This window comes from Carassius auratus, chromosome 38 (genome assembly GCF_003368295.1).
Source record: "Carassius auratus strain Wakin chromosome 38, ASM336829v1, whole genome shotgun sequence".
NCBI classification, from domain to species: Eukaryota; Metazoa; Chordata; class Actinopteri; order Cypriniformes; family Cyprinidae; genus Carassius; species Carassius auratus.
The window spans coordinates 539935-564934 of record NC_039280.1 but is presented as its reverse complement, the minus strand read 5'-3'; the positions used below and the strand labels follow the sequence as shown (position 1 = coordinate 564934).

The 25000-nt window shown below is 41.3% G+C and overlaps 1 protein-coding gene and 1 pseudogene across 1 annotated transcript in view; both read left to right on the top strand.

Moving 5' to 3' along the window:
• Positions 1 to 5317, top strand: part of LOC113057464 (inactive tyrosine-protein kinase 7-like) — a gene marked incomplete at its 5' end in the record, with an annotated part of 7868 nt that extends 2551 nt beyond the window's left edge. The window contains 5 exons of the mRNA XM_026224897.1: positions 509 to 741; positions 997 to 1077; positions 1162 to 1313; positions 2047 to 2225; positions 3445 to 5317. Of these exons, the coding sequence (XP_026080682.1) occupies positions 509 to 741; positions 997 to 1077; positions 1162 to 1313; positions 2047 to 2225; positions 3445 to 3605 (806 nt within the window). The remainder of the gene's footprint in view (positions 1 to 508; positions 742 to 996; positions 1078 to 1161; positions 1314 to 2046; positions 2226 to 3444) is intronic.
• Positions 5318 to 6884: 1567 nt separating this feature from the next.
• Positions 6885 to 25000, top strand: part of LOC113057463 (serum response factor-like) — a 19620-nt pseudogene continuing 1504 nt past the window's right edge.

The following is a 25000-nucleotide window of genomic DNA, read 5'->3' as shown; positions in this document are numbered from 1 at the left end:
GCTTCTAGATTTAGAGTTTACTTGAAGAAACCACATTCATTTATTAAAGGGATCAAGTGAAAATCTGCTAAAAATGTAGCATTGCATGAGTGTCTCATCAGTGGATGCTCTGCAGTGAATGGGTGCCGTCAGAATGAGAGTCTGATAAAAACATCCCAATAATCCACAGCACTCCAGTCCATCAGTGAACATCTGGAGAAGACAAAACCTGAAACACATCCAGCATTAAGATGATTTTAACTCAAACACATAGAGTCTATAATCCAGAATAACACTTCCTCCAGTGAAAAAGTGTTCTGGTCTGAATCAGGAGAGAAATCTGCACAGATCACAATCCAAAACATTTTAACTTTAACACTCGTGTCTTCTCCAGATGTTCACTGATGGACTGGAGTGCTGTGGATTATTGAGATGTTTTTATCAGACTCTCATTCTGACGGCACCCATTCACTGCAGAGCATCCATCAATCATGTGCGTGTGTGTGTGTGTGTGTGTGTGTGTGTGCAGGGCGTGGTGTGTTCGGCGAGGTGTTTCTGGCTAAAGCGAGGGCGATGGAGGAGGCCGGGCCGGAGACGCTGGTGCTGGTCAAGAGTTTGGAGAGTCGAGAGGAAACGCACCGAGCCGAGTTCAGACGAGAGCTGGAGATGTTCAGCAGACTCGATCACGCTCACGTCGTGCGACTGCTGGGAGTCTGCAGAGAGACACATCCTCATTACATGATCCTGGAATACGTGGATCTGGTACTAAACTCCTTCATTACCTCCATGCAGCATCAACTCGTATATTTGAATTAGTTTGGCTCATGTTCACACAGAACAGAACATATTATTCATCATAATTCTCTTTCACTTATCTTATTTTCATGTCTGTATTGGACTTTTATCAGCTACACATGATGATTTCTGTTTGAATGCATGTTCATATGTGTTTATGATGTAGTTAGGTGTGTTTTAGTGAAGTGGTGCTGATGTGAGTGCTTCTCTCTGGTTTTTCAGGGAGATCTCAAACAGTTCCTCAGAATATCAACGAGCAGCGATGAGAAACTCAAGCCACATCCCATCAGCACTAGAACTAAAGTGGGTTCCTCCTGCGACTGTGGATCTATCATTGAAGCATCTGTGTGTGTGTGTGTGTGTTTAATGACTGCCGTGGCTCCGCAGGTCTCCATCTGTGCTCAGGTGGCTCATGGGATGCAGCACTTATCAAACAGAGGTTTTGTGCACAGAGACCTGGCGTCCAGGAACTGTCTGATCAGCGGACAGAGACAGGTGAAGGTGTCTGCGCTCAGTCTGAGTAGAGACGTCTATAACAGGTACCAGCTCCTCCAGTCCACGAGAGATCATTACAGAGCTGTGAGATCACACGACACAGAGTTCACACGATACAGGGACAGATATACGAGGACTATATCAAAAAAATGTAGGAGTTGTCTTTGATTCAGATTTTAACTGTACGGAATATTACCCAAAATGCATTCCATCATCTGAAGAACTTTGCCAAAACAAGACCATTTCTCTCTCGGAGCAATACAGAAACATTACTGCAGTCGTTTATAGCTAGCAGACCTGACTATTGTAGTTCCCTGTTTCAGGTCTACCAAAGAATACAATCAATCAACTACAACTAATACAAAATACTGCAGCTGGGGTACTGACAAAAACCACAAAGAGAGATCACATTACACCTGAATTACAAACATTACACAGGTGACCTGTTAGTGTTCATATTGATTTGAAAAGTGCTGTATAAATAAAGATTTGCTTGCGGAGCGCCATCTAGTGTTGATGAAGCTCAGTCACACGTTCTGATGTATCTCTCTCTCTCTCTCTCTCTCTCTCTCTGTCTCCCTCTCTGTCTCTCTCTCTCTCTCTCTCTGTCTCTCTCTGTCTCTCTCTCTCTTAATTCAGTTCAATTCAAATGAGCTTTATTGGCATGACTGTGGAACAGCACGATGTTGCCTAAGCAATAAACAGTGAACAAATTATACATGTATGTAGATAATAAAAAAGAAAAACGTTTTTATGTTTTATCTGTCTCTCTCTCAGTGAGTACTATGAGCACGGGCAGGTGTGTATCCCGCTGCGCTGGCTGCCGGGTGAGAGTGTGTTTGAGGGAGAGTTCTGCAGTAAGTCGGACGTCTGGGCGTTCGGGGTGCTGATGTGGGAGGTGTTCAGTCTGGGCGAGCTGCCGTACCCCACACTCAGTGACCAGCAGGTGATGGAGGGTGAGCAGACCGGACTTCTTCAGCTGTGTGATCGACAGAGTCTGTAGAATGACTTTAATATCTATAGGAACTACTAACAGGAAACGTGAAATGACTTAATGTGATTATTAGTCTTTAAAAGGCAATGAACTAAATTAATGTGAGTGCTGCATGTGTAAAGTCAAACATTCTGCAGGATTTAATGAATGCCGCACATTTATGACTAACAACTTCTTATGATCGACTGTGGATGTATTATGACAATGGTTACTTCATGGTGTTTATATTGTACACTATAAGTAAAGCATAGACCTTTCAAAGTAAGAGTCCTGGTGTATTTTGGACTTATAGTTTATAATTTAAAGCCCCCAATTATACAATCATCTTTTTTCTGGCTATTACTGGCAATTTGTTTACACAATAAACTGTACTTGATATTAATTTCGATGTAGAGGAAGACTAAGACCATTATTTAATATATTTATATTTAGAGATTTAACTAGTATCCGCGCATATCATTGTCAGCAAAATCCTTTATCAGTCATCCTCTAATTAGTTCACTAATCACATCTACTAATTTCAATACATATGTAAATATTGAATGAAACATTGATTGTCTCTGTGTCTCACGTATATCTCTGTGACTCGTGTGTGTCTCATGTGTGTCTCATGTATGTCTCTGTGTCTCTGTGTCGTGTGTCTCTGTGTCTCACGTATATCTCTGTGTCTCTGTGTCTCTGTGACTCGTGTGTGTCTCTGTGTCGTGTGTCTCTGTGTCTCTGTGTCTTGTGTCTCTGTGTCTCTGTGTCTCTGTGACTCGTGTGTGTCTCTGTGTCGTGTGTCTCTGTGTCTCTGTGTCTTGTGTCTCTGTGTCTCTGTGTCTCGTGTGTGTCTCTGTCTCTTGTGTCTCTGTGACTCGTGTGTGTCTCATGCGTGTCTCATGTGTGTCTCTGTGACTCGTGTGTGTCTCATGCGTGTCTCTTGTGTCTCTGTGACTCGTGTCTCTGTGTCTCTGTGTCTCGTGTGTGTCTCTGTCTCTTGTGTCTCTGTGACTCGTGTGTGTCTCATGTGTGTCTCATGTGTGTCTCATGTATGTCTCTGTGTCTCTGTGACTCGTGTGTGTCTCTGTGTCGTGTGTGTCTCTGTCTCTTGTGTCTCTGTGTCGTGTGTGTCTCTGTGTCTCTGTGTCATGTCTCTCTGTGTCTCGTGTGTGTCTCATGCGTGTCTCTCTCTGTCTCAGGTCTCCAGGCAGGTACTCTACATTTGTCTCCTCCAGTGAACTGTCCTGCTCATGTCTGCAGTCTGATGAGCCGCTGCTGGGCGTCCAGTCCTAAAGAACGGCCCACGTTCAGCGAGATCCTTCAGATTCTGACTAATTCCTCCGCAGACACCAAAGTCTAGAGGATCACGACTGCCATCAGAGACTCAATCACACACATTTCAGATGCGAGAGTCTGCTCCGAGACTCGCTCAGGATCAAACACACTTCTGTCCCATTAATGACCTGTTTACGCTTCTGTAGAAGCTCCTTCCTCTCGTTGAAGCCTCAGGGACTCCGGGGATGACCTTTGACCTCAGCAGCGCAGGACAATCACAGATCCATCAGGTTACAGATGCAGGACGAGGTACTGCACACACATGAAGCTGGAATCACATCACGCCTGCGGCTCTCGTCACGCGCTGAAAACAGCAGTGCCTACAGTCGAGTGTGTGTGTGTGTGTGTGTGTGTGTGTGTGTGTGTGTGTGTGAGTGTGTGTGTGTGTGTGTGTGTGTGTGTGTGAGTGTGTGTGTGTGTGTGTGTGTGTGTGTGTGTGTGTGTGTGTGTGTGAGTTGGTGTGTGTGTGTGTGTGTGTGAGTGTGTGTGTGTGTGTGTGTGTGTGTGTGTGTGTGTGTTTTCACAGCATGATGCCACGGAACGCATCATTAGTGGAGTTTAGTCTCTTGTTTGTGGGAAACAGAGATTAATGATGAAGTTAGAGATAGACGTACAAACCTGTAATATGATAACAAACTCACTAATTAACCTGTGTGTGTGTGTGTGTGTGTGATGACAGGGAGATTTTTGTCAATAATAACATGATCTTTGTTTCTCAGAGGTGCACACAGGTGACTGTGATATTGTAGTAAATAAATATGCAACGCATTGGATTGCAAACATTTCTAAGCCATGATTAATTACCTGTTATTTTAATACGCAGTTCACTGTCCATCTCTGCAAAATCCTTCTGGATTGTTTTCCTCGAGCACACCTGACAAACTTAAGGTGTCGTGTTGGTGTGTTGTGATTCGATCAGCGGTTCTCAACCAGGTCCAGTATGGGTTCTCAAAAAAAAAAAAAAAAAAAAAAAACGCATTAAAACACCTGAAAATCAAGCTTTTTTTAATTTAAGTTTACAGCTTTCATCTTTTTTTTTTTTTATGAACCAGAAAGGAGAATCTGAATATATGAGGCATCCCGATATTTAAAAGTGTGATCTCTAGAGCTGGAGAAGCCATGAAAATGAATGAAAACTTAATCCTGATCCAGTGAATCACAGACTGAAAAAGTGAGATAAATCATTTTAAACCAGGAGGAACCCTGAGGAACATTCAGCTCCTAAAACTTCTGGAATGGGGAAATTCAATGCACAGAAACCAGGAGTGTCCATAATCAAAATCAAACGTGTGCATGGAGTCGTGGAGGTTGAGAAGCGTGATGCATGATGTGGTGTGAGGACTGTGTGAGTTTATGATGAAGGTGGTGTCTCTCTGGGTTTAATGTGGCCAGTGTTGGTGTAATTCAGACTCCTGCAGCACAAACATCATCAGGTGAACAGACACCAGGAACAGGTCAACCTCCACTTTTACAGCTGAAAGTGCCTACAACATGAAGGACTTATTTGCGGGGTTTTTTTAACAGTATCTTTTGTAATGCGGTTAAAAGAATGGCTTTTATATGACCTTATCATATGTATTTTTATTATTATTATTGTTATTTGTTTTTAATCTCTTGTCATCGTCACTGTCTGTTCATGGTTATTTTAAGGCAGGTTCTCATATTTTATATTCTTCTTTATAAAGGTCACAGTAATCAGATGTAATGCTGCTCTCATTAAACATGTTTTTAACATCCTCGCTGCGTCTGTGCTCCGTAACATCAAGAGTTTGAAGAAGATTCCAGTTTCTCCTCGTGGGACTGGTCAATTGACCCCTAAAAAAACTAAATGGTAAAACTTTAGTATTAAATGATGATAATATTCACGTGCCATTGTATTTTCATGTTAATTCAATGATAATCATAGAATACGATGGTAAATCTCACAAAAGCATTAACACTTTGTGTTTTCCTCTGATCAAAGGATACAAGCATCATTACTTTGAGGCAATAGTTCAGTCAGAAATGTAAATGTGTTCATCCTCAGTTCATCAGAGATCAGGATGGGTGCCGTCAGAATGAGTGTGTGTTCAGATCTCTGTGTGTAAAGGCCAGCAGATGGTGCTGTGTGTGTGTGTGTGTGTGTGTGTGTGAGACAAAACCCCAACCATTCCAACAAAGACTTTTCAGTAGAGGACAGAGTTCAGATGACTTGCATTACTTGACAAATGTTGAGATGTTTTGGTGTAGTTGGTCCGCGTGTGAATGCTTGTCCCTTCTCTGTTCTTTACACCGAAAAGCTTCACACTGCCCATCAGATGCACCATAGATGACCTCCTTCTGTTGGACACTTTTCCCTGCTGTGTGTGTGTGTGTGTGTGTGTGTGTGCGTGTGTGTGTATGTGTGTGTCTATCATCAGAGAGGAGCTGGAGTGCATCTGTGTCACTCATGATGCTCTTCATACAGATAATGATGTCTCTCAAATGCTTTTATCTTCATGCTTGCCTCCTATTTTCATAAGTATTTGTTGTTCTGACACTTGGTTGCATACAAATGTTAGGTTCATGTTGATTTGTGTCCAACCTAAACATCTTCCACAGCTTCTCCGGGGTTTAAGGAGGACTTCAGTTCAGAGATCTGTACCCTCTGAAAAACCTGTTCTGATGTGTGTCACGACTGAACACAAAACACTCTTGATTCTGTCCTAGAACATTCCTGCAGATGAAGAATACGTGGATCAGAAGCGTTTGATTCAAGGATTTTAATGAAATGTTCAGCTCTTGTCCATCTGAGTCTGGGGCTTTTATAACAGTTTCTATGGGAACTAGACTTGTGCTGTAGTGCCAGTGTTACATAAAAGCTTGTTGCAGTGGAATGGAATGATTGTTTTGTTTGTTTCTGTGAGTATGTGGGGTTTCTTCATATTTATATTAATACTTACGAATAGTATTATGAAAGTTTAATAATGCAGTTTTAATCATGTATATTTCATAGTCCTTAGCCCACTTGCATAAATCACGTTAATAACCTTACTATTGTTGTTATTAATACCCCGCATCTATTAATACGCGAAGCTCCTCCCTCTAGTAAAACGTGTGAAGTGAGCGCAACCGTTTTGGTATTTATGCAAATGAGATGTCGCTTTATCCAACCGCGCTGCAGGCCGTCCCCGCGCGAGCCAATCGCTGGACGCGACTGTGACTCGCCATATAAGGAGCGAGAACTCCAAAAAAGGAAACAGCCTATCTCTTTATATGGAGGAAAGTAGATCGGCCGTGTATAGATCCCTCCGCGCTGGCGTTGCGAAGCGTCACATCAACGCGATGATTGACAGCTGTCAGCGGCGGGACGCGGAGTTGAGGCGTTCGCAATGCGTTGACAGAGAAGAGCGCTGATTTGACGCGTTCTCGGCGCACTAGGTGACGCGGCGGAAGGATCGCGGAAGCGCTCGTGCGGTTTTCCTTTTAGAGAAAGCGCTTCTCTCGCGGAGCTCCAGGGGGAGGTGAAGCCGGCTGGAGACGCTCAGGTTCAGCATCACTTCTCAAAGTTTCTCGCGAACTCTGCTGGTGTATGAGCGCCGCTTCGGAACTCGTTCTCTCACAGACTGTCGCTCCAGCGCTCCGCTGCCGTCACACTGATCGTTCTCTCCGGTGTCTAGGATGTTATCCAGCCAGAGCTCCGCGGCTCTGAGTGGAAGCGGATCAGCGGCGGGGAAGAGCGCAGGCCACGGCGCGGTGGTGATGGGCGCCGGGGTGCGCGCGGGGTTCGCTCGGGGGCTGGGGCCGATGGGACTTGGGATCCCAGGGAGGTTCGAGCCGGATAAAGAGGGACCCCCGCACGTGTGCAGCGGCTCCGACGCCGACTCTGACTCCGGCGATGAGGACGAGCTCATGGGGTCAGTCGGGGACAACCGGAGGGGAAGCGGCGTTAAGCGGGAGAGAGCGGAGATGGAAGCCGCGATGGTGGGACCCGAGGCCGGCTTGCCCTCCGCGGCGCTCGCGTCTGGAGCGTCTGGAGCGAAACCGGGCAAAAAGACCCGAGGCAGAGTGAAGATAAAGATGGAGTTTATAGACAACAAACTGCGACGGTACACGACCTTCAGCAAAAGGAAGACCGGCATCATGAAGAAGGTGAGAAACTCTCATGAAGAACAGGCAGATCACACAAAAGTGGTGTTAAAGGTCATGGCTGGTTACTGAAAGTTTGTAGGTTCGAGTCCTGCTAGAAAACTGCGTAACTGAACAGGATAAGTAGTTACAGAAAGATTAAATACAAAGTGCATCAAGAAGTAAAACACATAAGCTTCTCTGCAGCAGATAGGAAGGTCACAGAGACTGAGTGCAGAGCCAGAAATCACTTGATCGAAGGCGGTGTACTAAATTAAATGTTGCATTATATTCAGTTGTTATATTAAAATGTATAAAATTTAAAGAGATAATTATAAATTAAATAGTATATAATAAATTAAACTTGACTTGTTTTTTATTTTATTTTTTATTTCAATGTAAAAATAACGCAAAAATGAAAGAAATGAACAAAGCTTTTGCTTAAATGGGATTTTTTCCCCTTTTTTTAAAATTATTATAATTATTATTTTTTTCTTCATTTTTTTATTTTTTTACTTGATTATTGTTATGGGATGGTGGGCCAAATCAAAGGTCATCATGGGCCCAGGTTGGCCCCAGGCCCTTGTTTGGCTCCTGAGCGTGTCTCGTTCTCCTGACTCTGAGCTGCTCCGCGCTGGTCTGTGTCTCTGTCTCCGGAGGATCTGGAGCTGTGGGTCTGTGTGGGTCTTGTTCTCGGGCTCGTGAAGTCTCTCTCTGTGTGGTGTCTCGTGTCCCGTGCTTCGGTAGGTGATCTGAAGTCACTCACAACAGATGCGACGGACTGTGAGCTTTAAATAGAACGAGCAACTGACGCTCTCTATTACAGACACGCAGCTCTGGAGCGGCACAGACTCTCAGAGAACTGAGGAGAAGTGCTGTGTGTGCAGTCACAGCTGAGAAGATGCTCGGAAACACACATTTTAGCGATAGTTCAACACACATTCTCTGATTATTTACTCTGCTTATATGCCGTTCCAAACTTGGATATCTCCTTTCTGAGTTCCACAAGAAGAAAATCATCAGATGTAAATGTTTTTCTCTTTCTCAGTTCATCTGAGATCAGGAGGAGTTTGTTTCTTCATCAGGTTTGTAGAAATGTAGCACTGCATCAGTGTCTCATCAATGGATGCTCTGCAGTGAATGGGTGCCGTCAGAATGAGAGTCAAACATCACAATAATCCACAGCACTCCAGTCCATCAGTGAACATCTGGAGAAGACCGATCTTTGACTGGTGTCTGGTGTCTGGTTTCTGTAAGATGAAGTGGATCAGGGGAGTCCTGGTTAAAGGCTGGTTTTGGGAACAGTGAGTGTGTGAAGCGTGGGTCGTAAACCTCAGACAGATGTGTTTCCTCACGACCTGCTGTAGTTCTTCAGCTGTCGTCCTCCACAGCTGAGCAAACGCAGTCTGGAGCAGATCTCACACTCGCTACAGGACGCATGAGCACAGTTCAGTGATGTGATGTGATGGATCCTGTGCTCTGCACAAATGGGTTTCTTACACTGAAAATCAAGTCAAATTTAAGTCAAATCTACTTAACTAAGTTGTGTAAAATAAGCAAAGGAGATAAATCAGTTTAACATGACCGGTTGGAGTTTGATGAGTAAATTCTGCTTACTTACAGTAATAATTATTATTATAATGTTAACCCTGCAATACTCAAGTCAGTTTCACACAGTCACGGTTTATAAACCTTACTCCAACAATATAGCAGTGAAAAGTGTGTGGTTCTCTTACAGTACAAACTCTCTCTTTAACCCTCTAACGCTAGAACTCGGTTCTTATTCTCTTCTTAATCAAATAAAATAAAACCCTTGTCACTTTTAGACTTGCACTCATTTACTAACTGCTTGTTTTCTTTAAAAAAACTAACACTAGCTTTTCTAATCTGGTTTGTAGTCTGTCTCTTTTCTTATCATTTATTATAGAGTTAACAGCAAAAAGGACTCTGGTCTTTTTCTATTATATCTCTTTTTCTTATTTATTATATATATAAACCTTGCTATGTGTACTGTGTTAACTAATTCTTTAATGTAGAAACACTTTTTCTGTAGTATTTACTTCTACAAATTACATAATTGTTATTAGTGAACTGATCATTTTTGTCTTGTTTTCCAGCACAAAAAGTTAATCTGGAAGGAAGTGTTTATTCTTAAAGCATTCACGGTTCCTTTAAATCTTTTGGGATCAAGATTATTTTTCTGAGTTATTTTTGTTTTAAGATTAAACTTTTTAAATGTTTAGAAAACATGACTTTATATCTTAAATGAACAGGAAACAAATGTCATCTAGTGGACACATTCGGTACTGCGCCCAAATAAAATGTTACTTGAAAGCTCTTCTTTTTTTTTTTTTTTTTTGATATCAACCTCAAATTTGTAACACAACTGATTTTGTGTTTCTAACAGTAGTTAGAAAGAGATAGAAATAAGAAATAGTAAATTAGTTTTTCAAAACTTTCCTTCATTTTTTTGCCCCCCAAAAACACAAGAATTGCACACTTAAAATGCGGAACAAAGCACTGCATTCAAATACCAGACACACACCTCAAGAGCAAACACCTTCACCATAATTTTCATGATGGAGATCATTTCATTCCTGATCCAGCAGTGTTTCACAGTCCTTCAGCAGATCCGAGTTCCTCTCGCTTTACTCTCATAGTCTAAACCAAACCAGCTAACGGATCAAATATGTTCAGTTCAGTTCATCTCAGGCTCAATGCAGAGATCGTTTCTGGGACTTTAACAGTTATTTTCCTCTTTATTTGTGTGAAGCTGCTTTGAAACAATCTGGAGAAGACAAAAGATGAAACACATCCAGCATTAAGATGATTTTAACTCAAACACATAGAGTCTCTAATCCATAATAACACTTCCTCCAGTGAAAAAGTGTTCTGGTCTGAATCAGGAGAGAAATCTGCACAGATCAAGCAGCGTTTAAACAGATCTAAACTAATCTGTGAGAGACAACAGCAGATGCACTTTTTCACTGGAGGAAGTGTTATTCTGGATTATAGACTCTATGTGTTTGAGTTAAAATCATCTTAATGCTGGATGTGTTTCAGGTTTTGTCTTCTCCAGATGTTCACTGATGGACTGGAGTGCTGTGGATTATTGGGATGTTTTTATCAGACTCTCATTCTGACGGCACCCATTCACTGCAGAGCATCCATTGATGACACACTGATGCAGTGCTGCATTTCTACAAACCTGATGAAGACACAAACTCATCCTGATGTGTGATGGTGAAGTCTGACTGTGTTGTGATGTGTGTGTGTGTGTGTGTGTGTGTGTGTGTGTGAAGGCGTACGAGCTCTCCACGCTCACAGGGACTCAGGTTCTGCTGCTGGTGGCCAGCGAGACGGGGCACGTCTACACCTTCGCCACTCGGAAGCTGCAGCCCATGATCACCAGCGAGACGGGTAAAGCTCTGATCCAAACCTGCCTGAACTCTCCCGACTCTCCGCCGCGCTCCGACCCGTCCACGGACCAGCGCATGAGCGCCACGGGCTTCGAGGAGACGGACCTCACCTACCAGGTGTCTGAGTCCGAGAGTCTGGGAGAAGCCAAGGTGAGTTTGATGAGTCTGTAGATCACAAAGGCTCTCGAGTTGGTCCTACATCTACACACTGAAGAGAAATTGTTGTCATATTAAAGCACTGAAGTATTTGATGTGTGTTCTTCTGATCTGACGTGCGTCTGCGTCTTTACTGTGTTTACCAGAGTGATTCACATCTTCACTCCGACTCGTTCTCGTGCAGATAGTGAGTATAGATGGTTCTGCACTGGTTAGGACCTTCAGGAGATGTGATCCGCTCAGAAATGAAGCAGGTGTGAATGTGTTTGTGCTTCAGAGCTTCAGAGCGTGTCTCCAGTCCAGCACAGAAACAGAACTGTTGCTTTGGGTCTGGATGAAGTATTGATCTCTGTGTGTTTGTTCAGATTCACTCCAGATTGATCCATCTCATGCTGCTTTGAAGTGTTCGTAGTGTTTGTAAATATGAGCAGTTATGAGGGTTTATGAAGGGTTATTATATTTCACTGAAGAGAAAACTTGAACAGTCCAAAACATTTTTTGTTACTTGTAACAAATGTTAACTGAGATGAAAGCAAATATTACAAAATGTTAAACTTATTTTACTTCAGCTAGTTCCCAAGTAATAAAAATATAAAAAAACCATATAGACATAGTAGACATATAGACAAAACTACAGTATATAGACATATAAACTAATGACAAATGCAAAAATATTATAAAAGTACCAAAAAAGGAAAATTAAATCAGAAAATATAAAAACATGAAAAAAGAATAAGGGAAGATAAAAAAACTATTAATAAAAACCACTGTCATGTTTCATCTATGCTAAAATAACACTGATATATATATATATATAGGACTGTCATTACATATAATTATTATAATATGATTGGTGATAATGTTTGTAACCATTTTCAATTAAGAGTGTACAGTAAGACATTCACTGCTTTATTTAGTCTAATTTTACCTATTTTTAGTAAAATAAAATATGCAAATCATTTAACCATATTAAACAAACTGCTTAACATTGCACAGCATATAAAAATAAATCATTTCTCCAGTGATGTGTGGTTTGTTCGGAGGACAATATCTGTCTGAGATACAACTCTGGAATCTGAGGGAGCAAATATCGAAATATTGAGAAAATCATCTTTAAAGTTGTTCAGATGAAGTTCTTAGCAATGCATATTACTAATCACAAATATATTTACAGTAGAAAACGTACTAAATTGTGACCCATATAATGTATTTCTACAAATATACGTCTGTGATTCTGATGACTGCTTCTGTGCTGCAGGGATACTGATAGTTTAAAGGATTATTAGATATTTTAACTAGACAATAAGGCAAATATACATATTAAAAACAGGATTTTAAAGAGATTGAGGCAGGACGGTTTCTTGATCAGTGGAAGTGTTGAGGAAACCTGTTTGGAAACACTCATTATTTAACCGAAACGGCACACATCAGCTGCAGCAGTCGTGTGTGGATGATCTTCAGGCTCAGTGGAGCACACACACGTTCCTCTCATTGATAAGAGCAGGATTCTTCCTCCATGACCTTATAAGGAGTGTTTCCCTGCGCTCTGCGGGCCCCAGATCCTCACATTCCCCATCAGCCGTCTGCTCACCCGGCCTGATCCCAGGACACTCACTACAAAACATCAGTTTCTCACTTAGCATTTGACTTGCTTTCTAGAATGAATATCTAAAAAAAAACCTGTTTTTATACTGTGAATCCTTGAAAGAACTGGAGCCGTATTTACTTGGTATTATGTCTTGTTTTCTGAAGAAAAGGAAAACATTTCTAAATGCCCGAAGCAAGAAAAATCAGTGCAGTCAGAAAAACAAGTTTATTAACAGGAAAAGCTTGCTTTTTTATGAGTCAATTTGCAAATATTTAGCAAATTATTATATTGTTTTAAGCATAAACTCACTTTTTTTCAGAAAGCAAGACTTTATATCATCTGTGATTTTGATTCTCAAAAATCTTTTTTAAGTAGCCTATGTTTAGATATGGTACGGAAAAAGCCAGAAATATTTGTTTGGAAATTAATTTGCAATGAAGCTAATGTAATACTGCTGTGGTGGTCTTATTAATTATTATACACAACTGTTATAATCTGATTAGCCTCAAATGTGTAATTTTAATTCAGAGGTGTACAGTAACACATTAATTGCAAAAGTGACTTCTAAAAAGCCTTATCTAGTCCAAATTGAATCCAAATGTGCTTACTTTAATTTAACCTAAGTTCGTTTTCAGTGATTGTTATTTTGTTAAAAGGTAAATGAATCGATGAGACAGTCGAGTTAAACACACTTTCTGTTTTCAGGATTATTAGATCTATGAAGTGAGATGCATGTTAATAAACAGGATATTTATCTCCAGAAGAGGGTAATGTCTGGGTTTTGGGGCAGGGAAACCTGTCTGGAAACACTCATTATTTTACAGAGGAATGAGCTACAGACTTAACATTTTTAACTTGTTAGTTTACTGAACCAAGTCTAAACTCTATCAGAGCATCATTTGAGTCTGTGCAGTGTAAGTGTCCTGCGGTGGCATCGCTCGTGGTGTGTTTGCTCATTAGAGTCCTTCATCACTCTTAAACACGGCCTGACCCCACAGCTGTTTCTCTCGCGCTGATGTTTGTCAGAAAGAGTCGCTTTAGCTTGGCGTTGGCAGTGCATTCCAGCGTTACCATACCAGACCTCCATCCATCTCCTGAAACACAGCCACATCTCACACAGACACACACATAATCAACCAGCCTGTCTGTGTGTGTGTGTGTGTGTGTGTGTGATTACACACAGAATAAAGTCGAATGAGTCTGCCTACGCTGAAAAACGTGATCCCTCGACTCATTCATCACTGTGACAGCCACAAAACATCTTCCAAATCTGCGCTTTCTCCAGGTTTTATTTAGTGTGATAATAAGATCCTTATAAAAGTGGAGCATGAGCTGAACAGAGGTGGTAGTGCTTCATGACAGGGGTCTTCAGGCTTTTAGGGACCCCTTACAGGGGACAGGACCTTCCAGGGACCCCCTCATGGTTATTACAGTGTTTAAGGCTAAAGTTTAATGTGGGTAATAGAAATGAACATAATATAATTGTTTTATTAGTGCAAATGGTCCCCATTCTGTGTGTCCTTTTTATTACTAAAGCAGAATATTTTATTAGTATTATTATATACAAATAAAAATATAAGATCGTATTTAAATTTGAATAAATATTAATACTAATTATTATTAAAATAACCATATTGAAATCGCAGTTTGTTTGTTGACTGGTGAATCACTTCAGATTAGAAATGAACTCCTCTCGATACAGTAAGATTTAACAGTGAGCAGTGTGTTTATTTCCTATCAGAGCCGCACTGTTACCTGGACAGGTGTTGTCCGTTCTCTCACATGCTGTGGTTTTATTCAAGCCGCTTGCACCATAGGTTTGGACATAGGTTTGTTTCCAGGGAATGCGTGAGATTCGAACATGTGCAGTGTGAGGCTCTTCAGAGAAAGCATGTGACGTCAGTGTGAATGTGTTGTGTTTCTGAGTTTATCTGCACACTCTTCTGCTCCTGAAACGTGTTGAGCGGCGTGTGCTGGGGGCGTGTGCTGGAGGCGTGTGCTGGAGGCGTGTGTTAAGCGATGTGTCAGCGGCGGGAGGACTGAGCTGCTGTGATTGGCTGTGCCTCTCTAACTTGGGCTGCCTTGCCTTTTTTAGGAGCTGTGAATTCCACACGGCTGAGAGAGAGACTGAGATTAGTGCGAGAGCACAGTGCACACACACACACACACACACACACACACACACACTGAGACAGACTCAATCCAGAAGAATTGTGTCTCCAAGATGCTTCAAGAGACGCAATATTGTGTTCATTACCGCATGCGATTCATCTGCGATTATGAGCGTAATATTGCGTAGCTTGTCAGTGAACTACGACTCTGCGTAGTAAGTGTGGCTCCATTTGAAAGCAGGTGATGGATATTTACCGCTAATCACAGAACCAGCTTTACTGACGAGACACACATGACTATCACATGTGATTAATGGAGCAGCCCTATTTGTGTTACTAGACTCTGAAACTCAGAATGAATGATTTCATGTTCATGCTGTGCTTGTGTAATTGTTTGAGAAGCTCAAGGTTGCATAGACTGAGAATAATGGCTGTAACGAGGACACCGTTTTTAATTATCTGCACATAACAGAAGAAGACAATAACCAGTGCATTTTCAGAAATAAAAGCCCACGGCTCATTATACTGCTGTGAGGAACAGAAGCACTGAATACATGAATAATGCTGTACTGTACAGATATATGTGCAGATGAATAACACAGAAGAGCTTGACGGTGCTGTGAGTGTCAGTAATGACTGATGAAGGTCCGAGAAAATAAAATAATTACAATGAATTGGATGTACTTCAGCATTGCTTTAATACAGAAGACACTGAGCGCTGTCCGCTGTACCTCTGACCTGCTCAATCAGTCACATATACCCTTACGAAAAATAAGCATGGTTTTATTATAGTAAAACTGTAGTAACCCATGGTTTTTTGGCGTGTTGACCACCATTTGTATTAACCACAGATTTACTACAAATACCATGGTTAAACTATGGTTAATATAGCAAAACCATGGTTATTTTGTGGTTACCATGGTTTAACTATAGTTACCATGGTTTTTTGGTTTTATTTGTAGTAAAACCATGGTTAATTTTCGTAAGGGTAAACCTCTGGAGTCATTCACACAACACTTCACCTGTTCATCCGTCTGGGACTGTGGTTTGGGAGCATTTTTCTTGCTCTGGTTTTGCCTCTGAACCAGTTCAATTGTTAAATTGTTTTTTTTAAAAAGTAACAAGTGCATTGAATTGATCAAAAGCAACAGGAAAAAAAAAACATTTATAATGTTACAAAAGATTTATATTCAAAATAAATGCTGTTTCAAATAGATTCTATTCTGTTCTTTTCTATTCATCTGTGAATGCTGAAAAATAAAATGCATCACAGTTTCCTCAAAAATATTGAGCAGCACAACTGTGTTAGAAATGTTTCTTGAGCAGTAAATCATCATATTATTCTGATTTCTGAAGATCATGTGACACTGAAGACTGGAGGAATGATGCTGAAAATACAGAAATACATTACACTTTAACACAGATTCACACAGAAAACAGATGTTTTACATTAGAAAATGATTTTGTCCATCAGCTCGCTCCTCAGGACCACACACTTGGGTGAAGTTTCAGAGTGAAAGATCCACTCGACATACTGCAGAAGAGGTGTGTGTGTGTGTGTCGCATTTCCTACTCGAGGGCCCTAATAACCTACACACACACACAAATAGTGAATGTAGTGTAATATCTAGTTCACTGACACTGTAGTGAGATGAAAACAGAAATACAGCACTACCCGAGAAAAGCAGATTATATCTGTAATATGAGTGTGTGTGTGTGTGTGTGTACAGTACTTGTGGAGGCTCTGTTGCCTTTGAGAGCAGTTGTCATGGTAACAGTCACAATAAAAGATGAGCGCACTGAACTTTATTTGAACTGCAGGATTTACTGTAAATCTAGTTCTGAAGATGTAGAACTGCAGTCTATAAATGTGAAGAATAATGTTCAGTCAGCTTCTCATTATGAGAAAATACACTCCAGCAGGCTGTTATTTTTATATGAACGAAAACTACTATAAAATTTAAATAATTTTTTTAACAATTTTCTTCTACTGTAAAACTTTCAAATTATAAATATTTTAAAACGAAATAAAGCAATTATAAAAAAAATAAAAAAAAATAAAGCACTACAAAAAAAGTCAATGTATAAGACTTAAAAATATATATTTTTAAAAAAAGTCTTAAATATTAATAAATACTATAATACTATAAATTAGCACTGTTTGGCTCATCCTGAAAGGGTTTATTTTGTCATCCAGTTTTTTTATTGTTATATAAACTAAAACTATTAAAAATCTTTTTCATTAATTGAAATTAATAAAATATAAATTTGAGAATAAAACGTTAAATTTAAACTTAAAAAACTGTAAATCTAAAATAAATATTTCAACCTCAAATAAAATAAGTTCCTAAAATCACAATAACTAAAAATAAATGAATGCTAATTATAAATAAATTAAATATTAATAAACTTACTAGTAAAAATGACAGAATCACATAACAAATTACTACAATTAAAATTGAGTTAAATTGAAAATTCAATTCAGTGCATTAATTCTATATTAGAATGTAGAAAGGAGATACCCCCTGACTATGTAAAGCGTTTTGAGTGCTTAAAAAGCGCTATGTAAATGTAAGGAATTATTATTATTATTATTATTATTAAATAATTATAAAATAACACTGCTTTTGGGTTTATTTCAACATTTGACTGAACATTATCACATGGATCCTTATTAATTTATTAAATGCATGAAAAATAAAAATTAGGTGTGTATGGTTTTACATAGTGGCAGAAAAAAATGTTGTTAATATCTCCCATGTATAGTTGCGTCCAGCAGATTGGAGTCAGGTGTCTGTGGTAATGCGCGGGTTTGTGTTTGTTAGCTCTGCTGCAGTAGATGATGGTGATGATGATGATGATGATGATGATGATGATGATGAGGGTGATGATGGTGGTTATGATGATGAGGGTGATGGTAATGATGATGGTGGTGATGATGGTGGTGATGATGATGATGGTGGTGATGATGATGAGGGTGATGGTGATGATGGTGGTGATGATGATGATGGTGGTGATGATGATGAGGGTGATGGTGATGATGGTGGTGATGATGATGAGGGTGATGGTGATGATGGTGGTGATGATGATGAGGGTGATGGTGATGATGATGGTGATGATGATGAGGGGGATGATGAAGAGGGTGATGATGATGGTGATGATGATGATGATGGTGGTGAGTGTGATGATGGTGGTGATGGTGATGATGATGATGATGGTGATGATGATGAGGGGGATGATGATGAGGGTGATGATGATGGTGATGATGATGATGGTGGTGAGGGTGATGATGGTGGTGGTGATGATGATGATGGTGGTGATGATGAGGGTGATGATGAAGAGGGTGATGATGATGGTGATGATGATGATGATGGTGGTGATGATGATGATGATGGTGGTGAGGGTGATGATGGTGGTGATGGTGATGATGATGATGATGGTGAGGGGGATGATGATGAGGGTGATGATGATGATGATGGTGGTGATGATGATGATGGTGGTGAGGGTGATGATGGTGGTGATGGTGATGATGATGATGGTGGTGATGATGGTGATGATGGTGGTGATAGTGATTATGATGGTGATGGTGGTGATGATGGTGATGCTGATGATGGTGGTGATTGTGATGATGGTGATGATGATGATGATGATGATGGTGGTGGTGGTGATGGTGGTGATGATGGTGGTGATGATGGTGATGATGATGATGGTCTTCTTCACAGGACGCTCTGAAGCCAGCGGGCAGCACCAGCGTCCCCAGCTCCACCAGCAGCCCATCCTTCCCCATCACCAGCTACCTGCCAGCCGCCGGGAACACAGCGAAGAGCACCGGAGTCATGCAGCTGCCTGCAGGATTCACCTTCATGTCAGGTGTGTGTGGGGTCAGGGGTCAGGGGTCATCTGCTGTTTACAGCAATGTCAGATTGCCCTCCTGGGATTCCTGTGATGAGTTTCCTATTTTATAAGTCAAGTCAAGTGGAGCTTTTTCATTCTGCTGAATGTGTGGGCATGTCTCATTAAACATTAATAAAAAACATACAACACTAGACGGAAGAAACTATTTTTAAACCTGTATGTAACTTACTTACTGAAAGCGGTAATCTAACTGTAGTACATTATAAATAATTGACTACACATACACACAATCTAAGACAGTCTATACATTTTATGATTTGTGGTGCATTCACAAGTAAACATTTGTTCATATTAAGTTTTTGTAACAGGGAGTGTTTATAAAAAAAAAAGAAGTTTCAATTATTCAATATAAAATCTTTTTTACCGCTGACTTGTAAAAGCGGAGTGGAATAATCTCAATTAAATCACAAACACACACACACCCTTTCTCAATACTAAGTAATATTAGGGATGCACCAGTTGACTGGCCATAAATTCGGAACTGGCCAGTTTTTGCTTAAAATACGCGATCGGCAATCAGCAGGTCTTTGTTCTTTTTTCGGCCGATTATTCTGGAAGTGTGCCTGCTTGCACAAACTACATTGTAATCATTCACTATGTCATTTGTGTGGAAGTATTTCTAAATCTGGTCTAATCTTTCTAATACACGGGCAGCTGATCAGCACTGGAAGTGCAGAGCTTCATGGCACAAATAGCAGGAAGTGAACTACACAAAATAAGTGTGTGTGAGAGAGAGAGTGTGTGTGGGAGTGTGGAAGAGAGCGAGTGTGTGTGGGAGTGTGAAAGAGAGAGTGTGTGGGAGTGTGAGAGAGTGAGTGCATGTGTGTGAGAGAGAGAGTGTGTGTGGGGGGGTTAGTAGTGAGAGAGAGAGTGAGTGTGGGTGTGGGAGTGTGAAAGAGAGAGTGTGTGGGAGTGTGAGAGAGTGAGTGCATGTGTGTGAGAGAGTGTGTGTGTGTGGGGGGGTTAGTAGTGAAAGAGAGTGAGTGTGGGTGTGGGAGTGTGAAAGAGAGAGTGTGTGGGAGTGTGAGAGAGTGAGTGCATGTGTGTGAGAGAGAGTGTGTGGGGGGGGGTTAGTAGTGAGAGAGAGAGTGAGTGTGGGTGTGGGAGTGTGAAAGAGAGAGTGAGTGTGAAAGAGAGAGTGTGTAGGAGTGTGAGAGAGTGAGTGCATGTGTGTGAGAGAGGTTGTGTGTGGGGGGTGTTAGTAGTGAGAGAGAGAGTGAGTGTGGGTGTGGGAGTATGAAAGAGAGAGTGTGTCGGAGTGTGAGAGAGAGTGAGTGCATGTGTGTGTGTGTGAGAGAGAGAGAGTGTGTGTGTGTGGGGGGGTTAGTAGTGAGAGAGAGTGAGTGTGTGTGTGGGAGTGTGAGAGAGAGCGAGTGTGTGTGGGAGTGTGAAAGAGAGAGAGTGTGTGTGTGGGAGTGTGAAAGAGAGAGTGTGTGGGAATGTGAGAAAGAGTGAGTGCATGTGTGTGCGAGAGAGTGTGTGTGTGGGGGGGTTAGTAGTGAGAGAGAGAGTGAGTGTGTGTGTGTGGGAGTGTGGAAGAGAGAGCGTGTGTGTGTGGGAGTGTGAAAGAGAGTGTGTAGGTGGGAGTGTGAAAGAGAGAGTGTGGGAGTGTGAGAGAGAGTGAGTGCATGTGTGTGTGAGAGAGAGAGTGTGTGGGGGGGTTAGTAGTGAGAGAGAGTGAGTGTGTGTGTGGGAGTGTGAAAGAGAGAGTGTGTGTGTGGGAGTGTGAAAGAGAGAGTGTGTGTGTGTGGGAGTGTGAAAGAGAGCGAGTGTGTGTGGGAGTGTGAAAGAGAGAGTGTGTGGGAGTGTGAGAGAGTGAGTGCAAGTGTGTGAGAGAGAGAGTGAGTGTGTGTGTGTGGGAGTGTGAAAGAGAGCGAGTGTGTGTGGGAGTGTGAAAGAGAGAGTGTGTGGGAGTGTGAGAGAGTGAGTGCAAGTGTGTGAGAGAGAGAGTGAGTGTGTGTGTGTGGGAGTGTGAAAGAGAGCGAGTGTGTGTGGGAGTGTGAAAGAGAGAGTGTGTGGGAGTGTGAGAGAGTGAGTGCAAGTGTGTGAGAGAGAGAGAGTGAGTGTGTGTGTGTGGGAGTGTGAAAGAGAGAGTGAGTGTGTGTGGGAGTGTGAAAGAGAGAGAGTGTGTGTGTGGGAGTGTGAAAGAGAGAGCGTGTGTGTGTGGGAGTGTGAAAGAGAGAGTGTGTGGGAATGTGAGAAAGAGTGAGTGCATGTGTGTGCGAGAGAGTGTGTGTGTGGGGGGGGTTAGTAGTGAGAGAGAGAGTGAGTGTGTGTGTGTGGGAGTGTGGAAGAGAGAGCGTGTGTGTGTGGGAGTGTGAAAGAGAGAGAGTGTGTGTGTGGGAGTGTGAAAGAGAGAGTGTGTGGGAATGTGAGAAAGAGTGAGTGCATGTGTGTGCGAGAGAGTGTGTGTGTGGGGGGGGTTAGTAGTGAGAGAGAGAGTGAGTGTGTGTGTGTGGGAGTGTGAAAGAGAGAGCGTGTGTGTGTGGGAGTGTGAAAGAGAGAGTGTGTGTGGGAGTGTGAAAGAGAGAGTGTGTGTGTGTGTGATATGTACAGTATAACGTCCCTCATCTCTAGGGGCTTTGATTGTGGTTGTGGAGGAGGATCGTTAGCATGAATCTACAGAAGCGCTGGAGCTTGTCTGTAAGGACTGCTGAATGTTGAGAGGCGTGGAGTCACATGATGATGAGAGCGAGCGCAGGTGAGCTGTGAGCCGGATCCGTCTGATCGGAACTTTAGTTATTTCTGGCTGCTGTGGTGGAGCTGCCACTCGCTGTTTGACTGTGTTTCCTGCGTCAGAGTCGTGCAGCTGTTCCAGTCTCAGTCTCAGCACTGCAGCTGCCACACAACCTGCAGCGTGCCCTGACAGCTGCGCGCACACACACACACACAGAGTCACACACACACACAGAGTCACACACACACACAGAGTCACACACACACACAGACACACACACACACACACACACACACACACACAGAACCAGAACCATCATACTACATACAACTCCAGGACTTTTACAATGCATGTCTCTCCCGCTCACAGAAGCTTATTTATTTGATTAATAATACAGTAAAACAGTGAAATATTATTCTAATGTAAATCATCTGTTTTCTGTGTGAATCTGTGTTAAAGTGTAATTTATTTCTGTGATGCTCCGCTGTATTTCCAGCATCATTCCTCCAGTCTTCAGTGTCACATGATCTTCAGAAATCAGAATAATATGATGATTTACTGCTCAAGAAACATTTCTGGTTATTATTAGTGTTGAACACAGTTGTGCTGCTCAATATTTCTGTGAAAACTGTGATGCATTTTATTTTTCAGGATTCACAGATGAATAGAACAATCAAACGAACAGCATTTATTTGAAATAGAAATCTTTTGTAACATTGTAACTGTTTTTACTGTGACCTTTGGTCAATTTAACACATCCTTGATGAATAAGTGTTAAGTTCTTTAAAACTAGAACACTGCACATACAGTCAAACCAAAACATATTCAGACAGCAGATATCATTTAGATATTTGTTACTAGTGTTACTAAGTGAGGATAGCAGAATAAAGTGAACTGTGACATTTATACATTTCTTCACAAAGTGAACAAACAGTTAAATCTGTGAAACAAGTGATTCAGAAACTTTGACCTGATCATGTAACAGCTGACAGATATTCAACAGAATTCATTATCAAAGTTATCTGACATCATCAAGATCAGTTTGTTCTGACATAGTTTAACTCTGAGTTCTTCTCATATTTTATTACTATTTTCTAAACTATAGCCAATAAACTGTGATATAATGTGAGAAATGTTGAAGTGTCTGAATAAATCGTGGTCTGACTGCAAATGAAAAGGGGTAATACCTGCATCATCTCTGCTTCTGCTGTGTGTCCAGGCTCTCCGTTTGCTCCCGGGACTCCTGCGATTCCTCTCGGTCAGAGCGGTGTGTCTCAGGGGTCACCACAGGGTCAGCAGGCCGTGTTTCGTCTGCCAGCCACCGTCTCACTGACCGGTGCGTCTCCACACAGCCCTCACTAGTGCTCACTGCTCAGTGTTCACCATCAGACCTCGTCTCCTCGGAGTCACACATACAGTATATCAGGGGTTTGTGTGATCTCACACTTCCAGCCACATATCTTCATGCAAATTTGGCTTTATTGCATAAACAACACAGATATGCAAAATGCACAGGAGATCTCACAATGTGCATTAAAACATGCATCGTATGTGATCAGAAAACATGCGTGCATTAGCTATGATAGAAGACACTCCTGATGCACAACAAAACTATTTTTGTTGTTGTCATTTTTACAAGCAATTTTTTTATGTCTGCATTTTTGTTTCAGTTTCGTTTTGAGTTATTTTAGTACATCTAGTTAAACCAAATAAAAATGTGATGTTGTCTTGGAAACTAGCTGGAAAACAACTTTTTTTTTTTAATTGTATATTTTATTTACTTCTGTTCAGATGTATGTTATGGTAGGACGATGGTTTCGGTTGTAGTCCCAGCTGTTTGGAGCAGAGAGATGGAAACGGTGCTTTATTTGTGGATGTTTAGTGCAGTGTGCTGGGTTTGATCCCCAGATGTGACGGTGAATAATGAGAGGAGTCTGATGAAGCTGATTCTGCTGTAATAAACTCATCACACGGCTGCTGTGTTCGCTCACACATCCGCTTTGATCAGTATCAGATTCACTGCCACTGATGATCAGGTGGAGCTCACAGGAAGTGCAGACTGAGCGTGTGTGTGTGTGTGTGTGTGTGTGTGTGTCAGGCGGAGGGATGCCGCAGCAGCTCCAGAGCGTCCAGGTCCAGTCCAGCGGTCAGTCGAGCTGCATCAGCTCCAGCGCTCCACAGACCTCAGGTACACACATACACACACACACACACAGGGAGAGAGAGACACACACACACACATCATTTTCTGCTTTAGTTAAAGTTTGACACTTTGTTGTGCATTTTTCTAATTTATTTATGTCTGTGTAGTTTTATATATTTTTATTTTAGTTATGTTGTTGTGCATTTTTGTCGTTTTTGAAATATTTACATGTATATATTTATATTCCTATAAATTATTTTATAAGTAAACATATTTATTAAAAACCCATAGCCTATGCTTCTGATAATAAACATATACTGTACACACACATATATTTTGTAAACAAAAACTTTTATTTTGGATGCGATTAATCGTTTGACAGCACTATATATACACAATTCTATAACATATATAAACATTTTTCAAAAATGTTTAATCTTCATATTATTTTCTGCTTTAAAGTTTTATTACCATTGTTGTGCATATATATATATATATATATATAATTTATTTTTTTATTATTATTTTTTTTTTACTTTAAGTTAAACTAAATGAAAACGACATCTTTCCTTGGCTACAAAATGTTTTTTTTTTTTCACTATATATTTTTTATTATATTTGCTGAATTAAATCCAATACTTCTTTCTTTTTTAATTTGGGCTACTGATTGCACTTTTTATTTGCTCTTTCATGTCACACTTTTTTACAAAACATGATGCTTTCATATTGCTCTGGACAAGCATTAGTGTGCTCGTCTTGTATTCTACACATGATTCCTGTCTGAATCTCATCCTGAACTACACTCACAGACTGAAGAAACATGATGCTTTCTGCTTTTACTGCAGCCACAGACAATTACACACATTACATTTTGAAAACCAAACTTTTTGTGCATTAAAGCAGATGTATATATATATATATATATGTGTGTGTGTGTGTGTGTGTGTGTGCGGTGAGAATCGTCCTCCTGTGTGTGAGCTGATGATGTAATAACTCTCTCTCTGTGTCTCAGTTACGGTCAGTCTGCCGGCCGTCGTCTCCTCCTCGGTGTCCTCCTCCATGACGGGTCACATGATGTACTCCAGCCCACACACACTCATGTACGCTTCAGCGCCCACGCTAGCAGACGGGAGCGTAGCGGTGCTCAACGCCTTCACACAGGCACAGGTGTCACACACGACGACTCAGGACACGGGTGAGACACACACACACACACAGACAGATGCACACACACACACACATAGATATACACACACAGAGAGAGAGATACACACACAGAGAGAAAGAGAGAGAGCGATACACACACACACGCACAGATAGATACA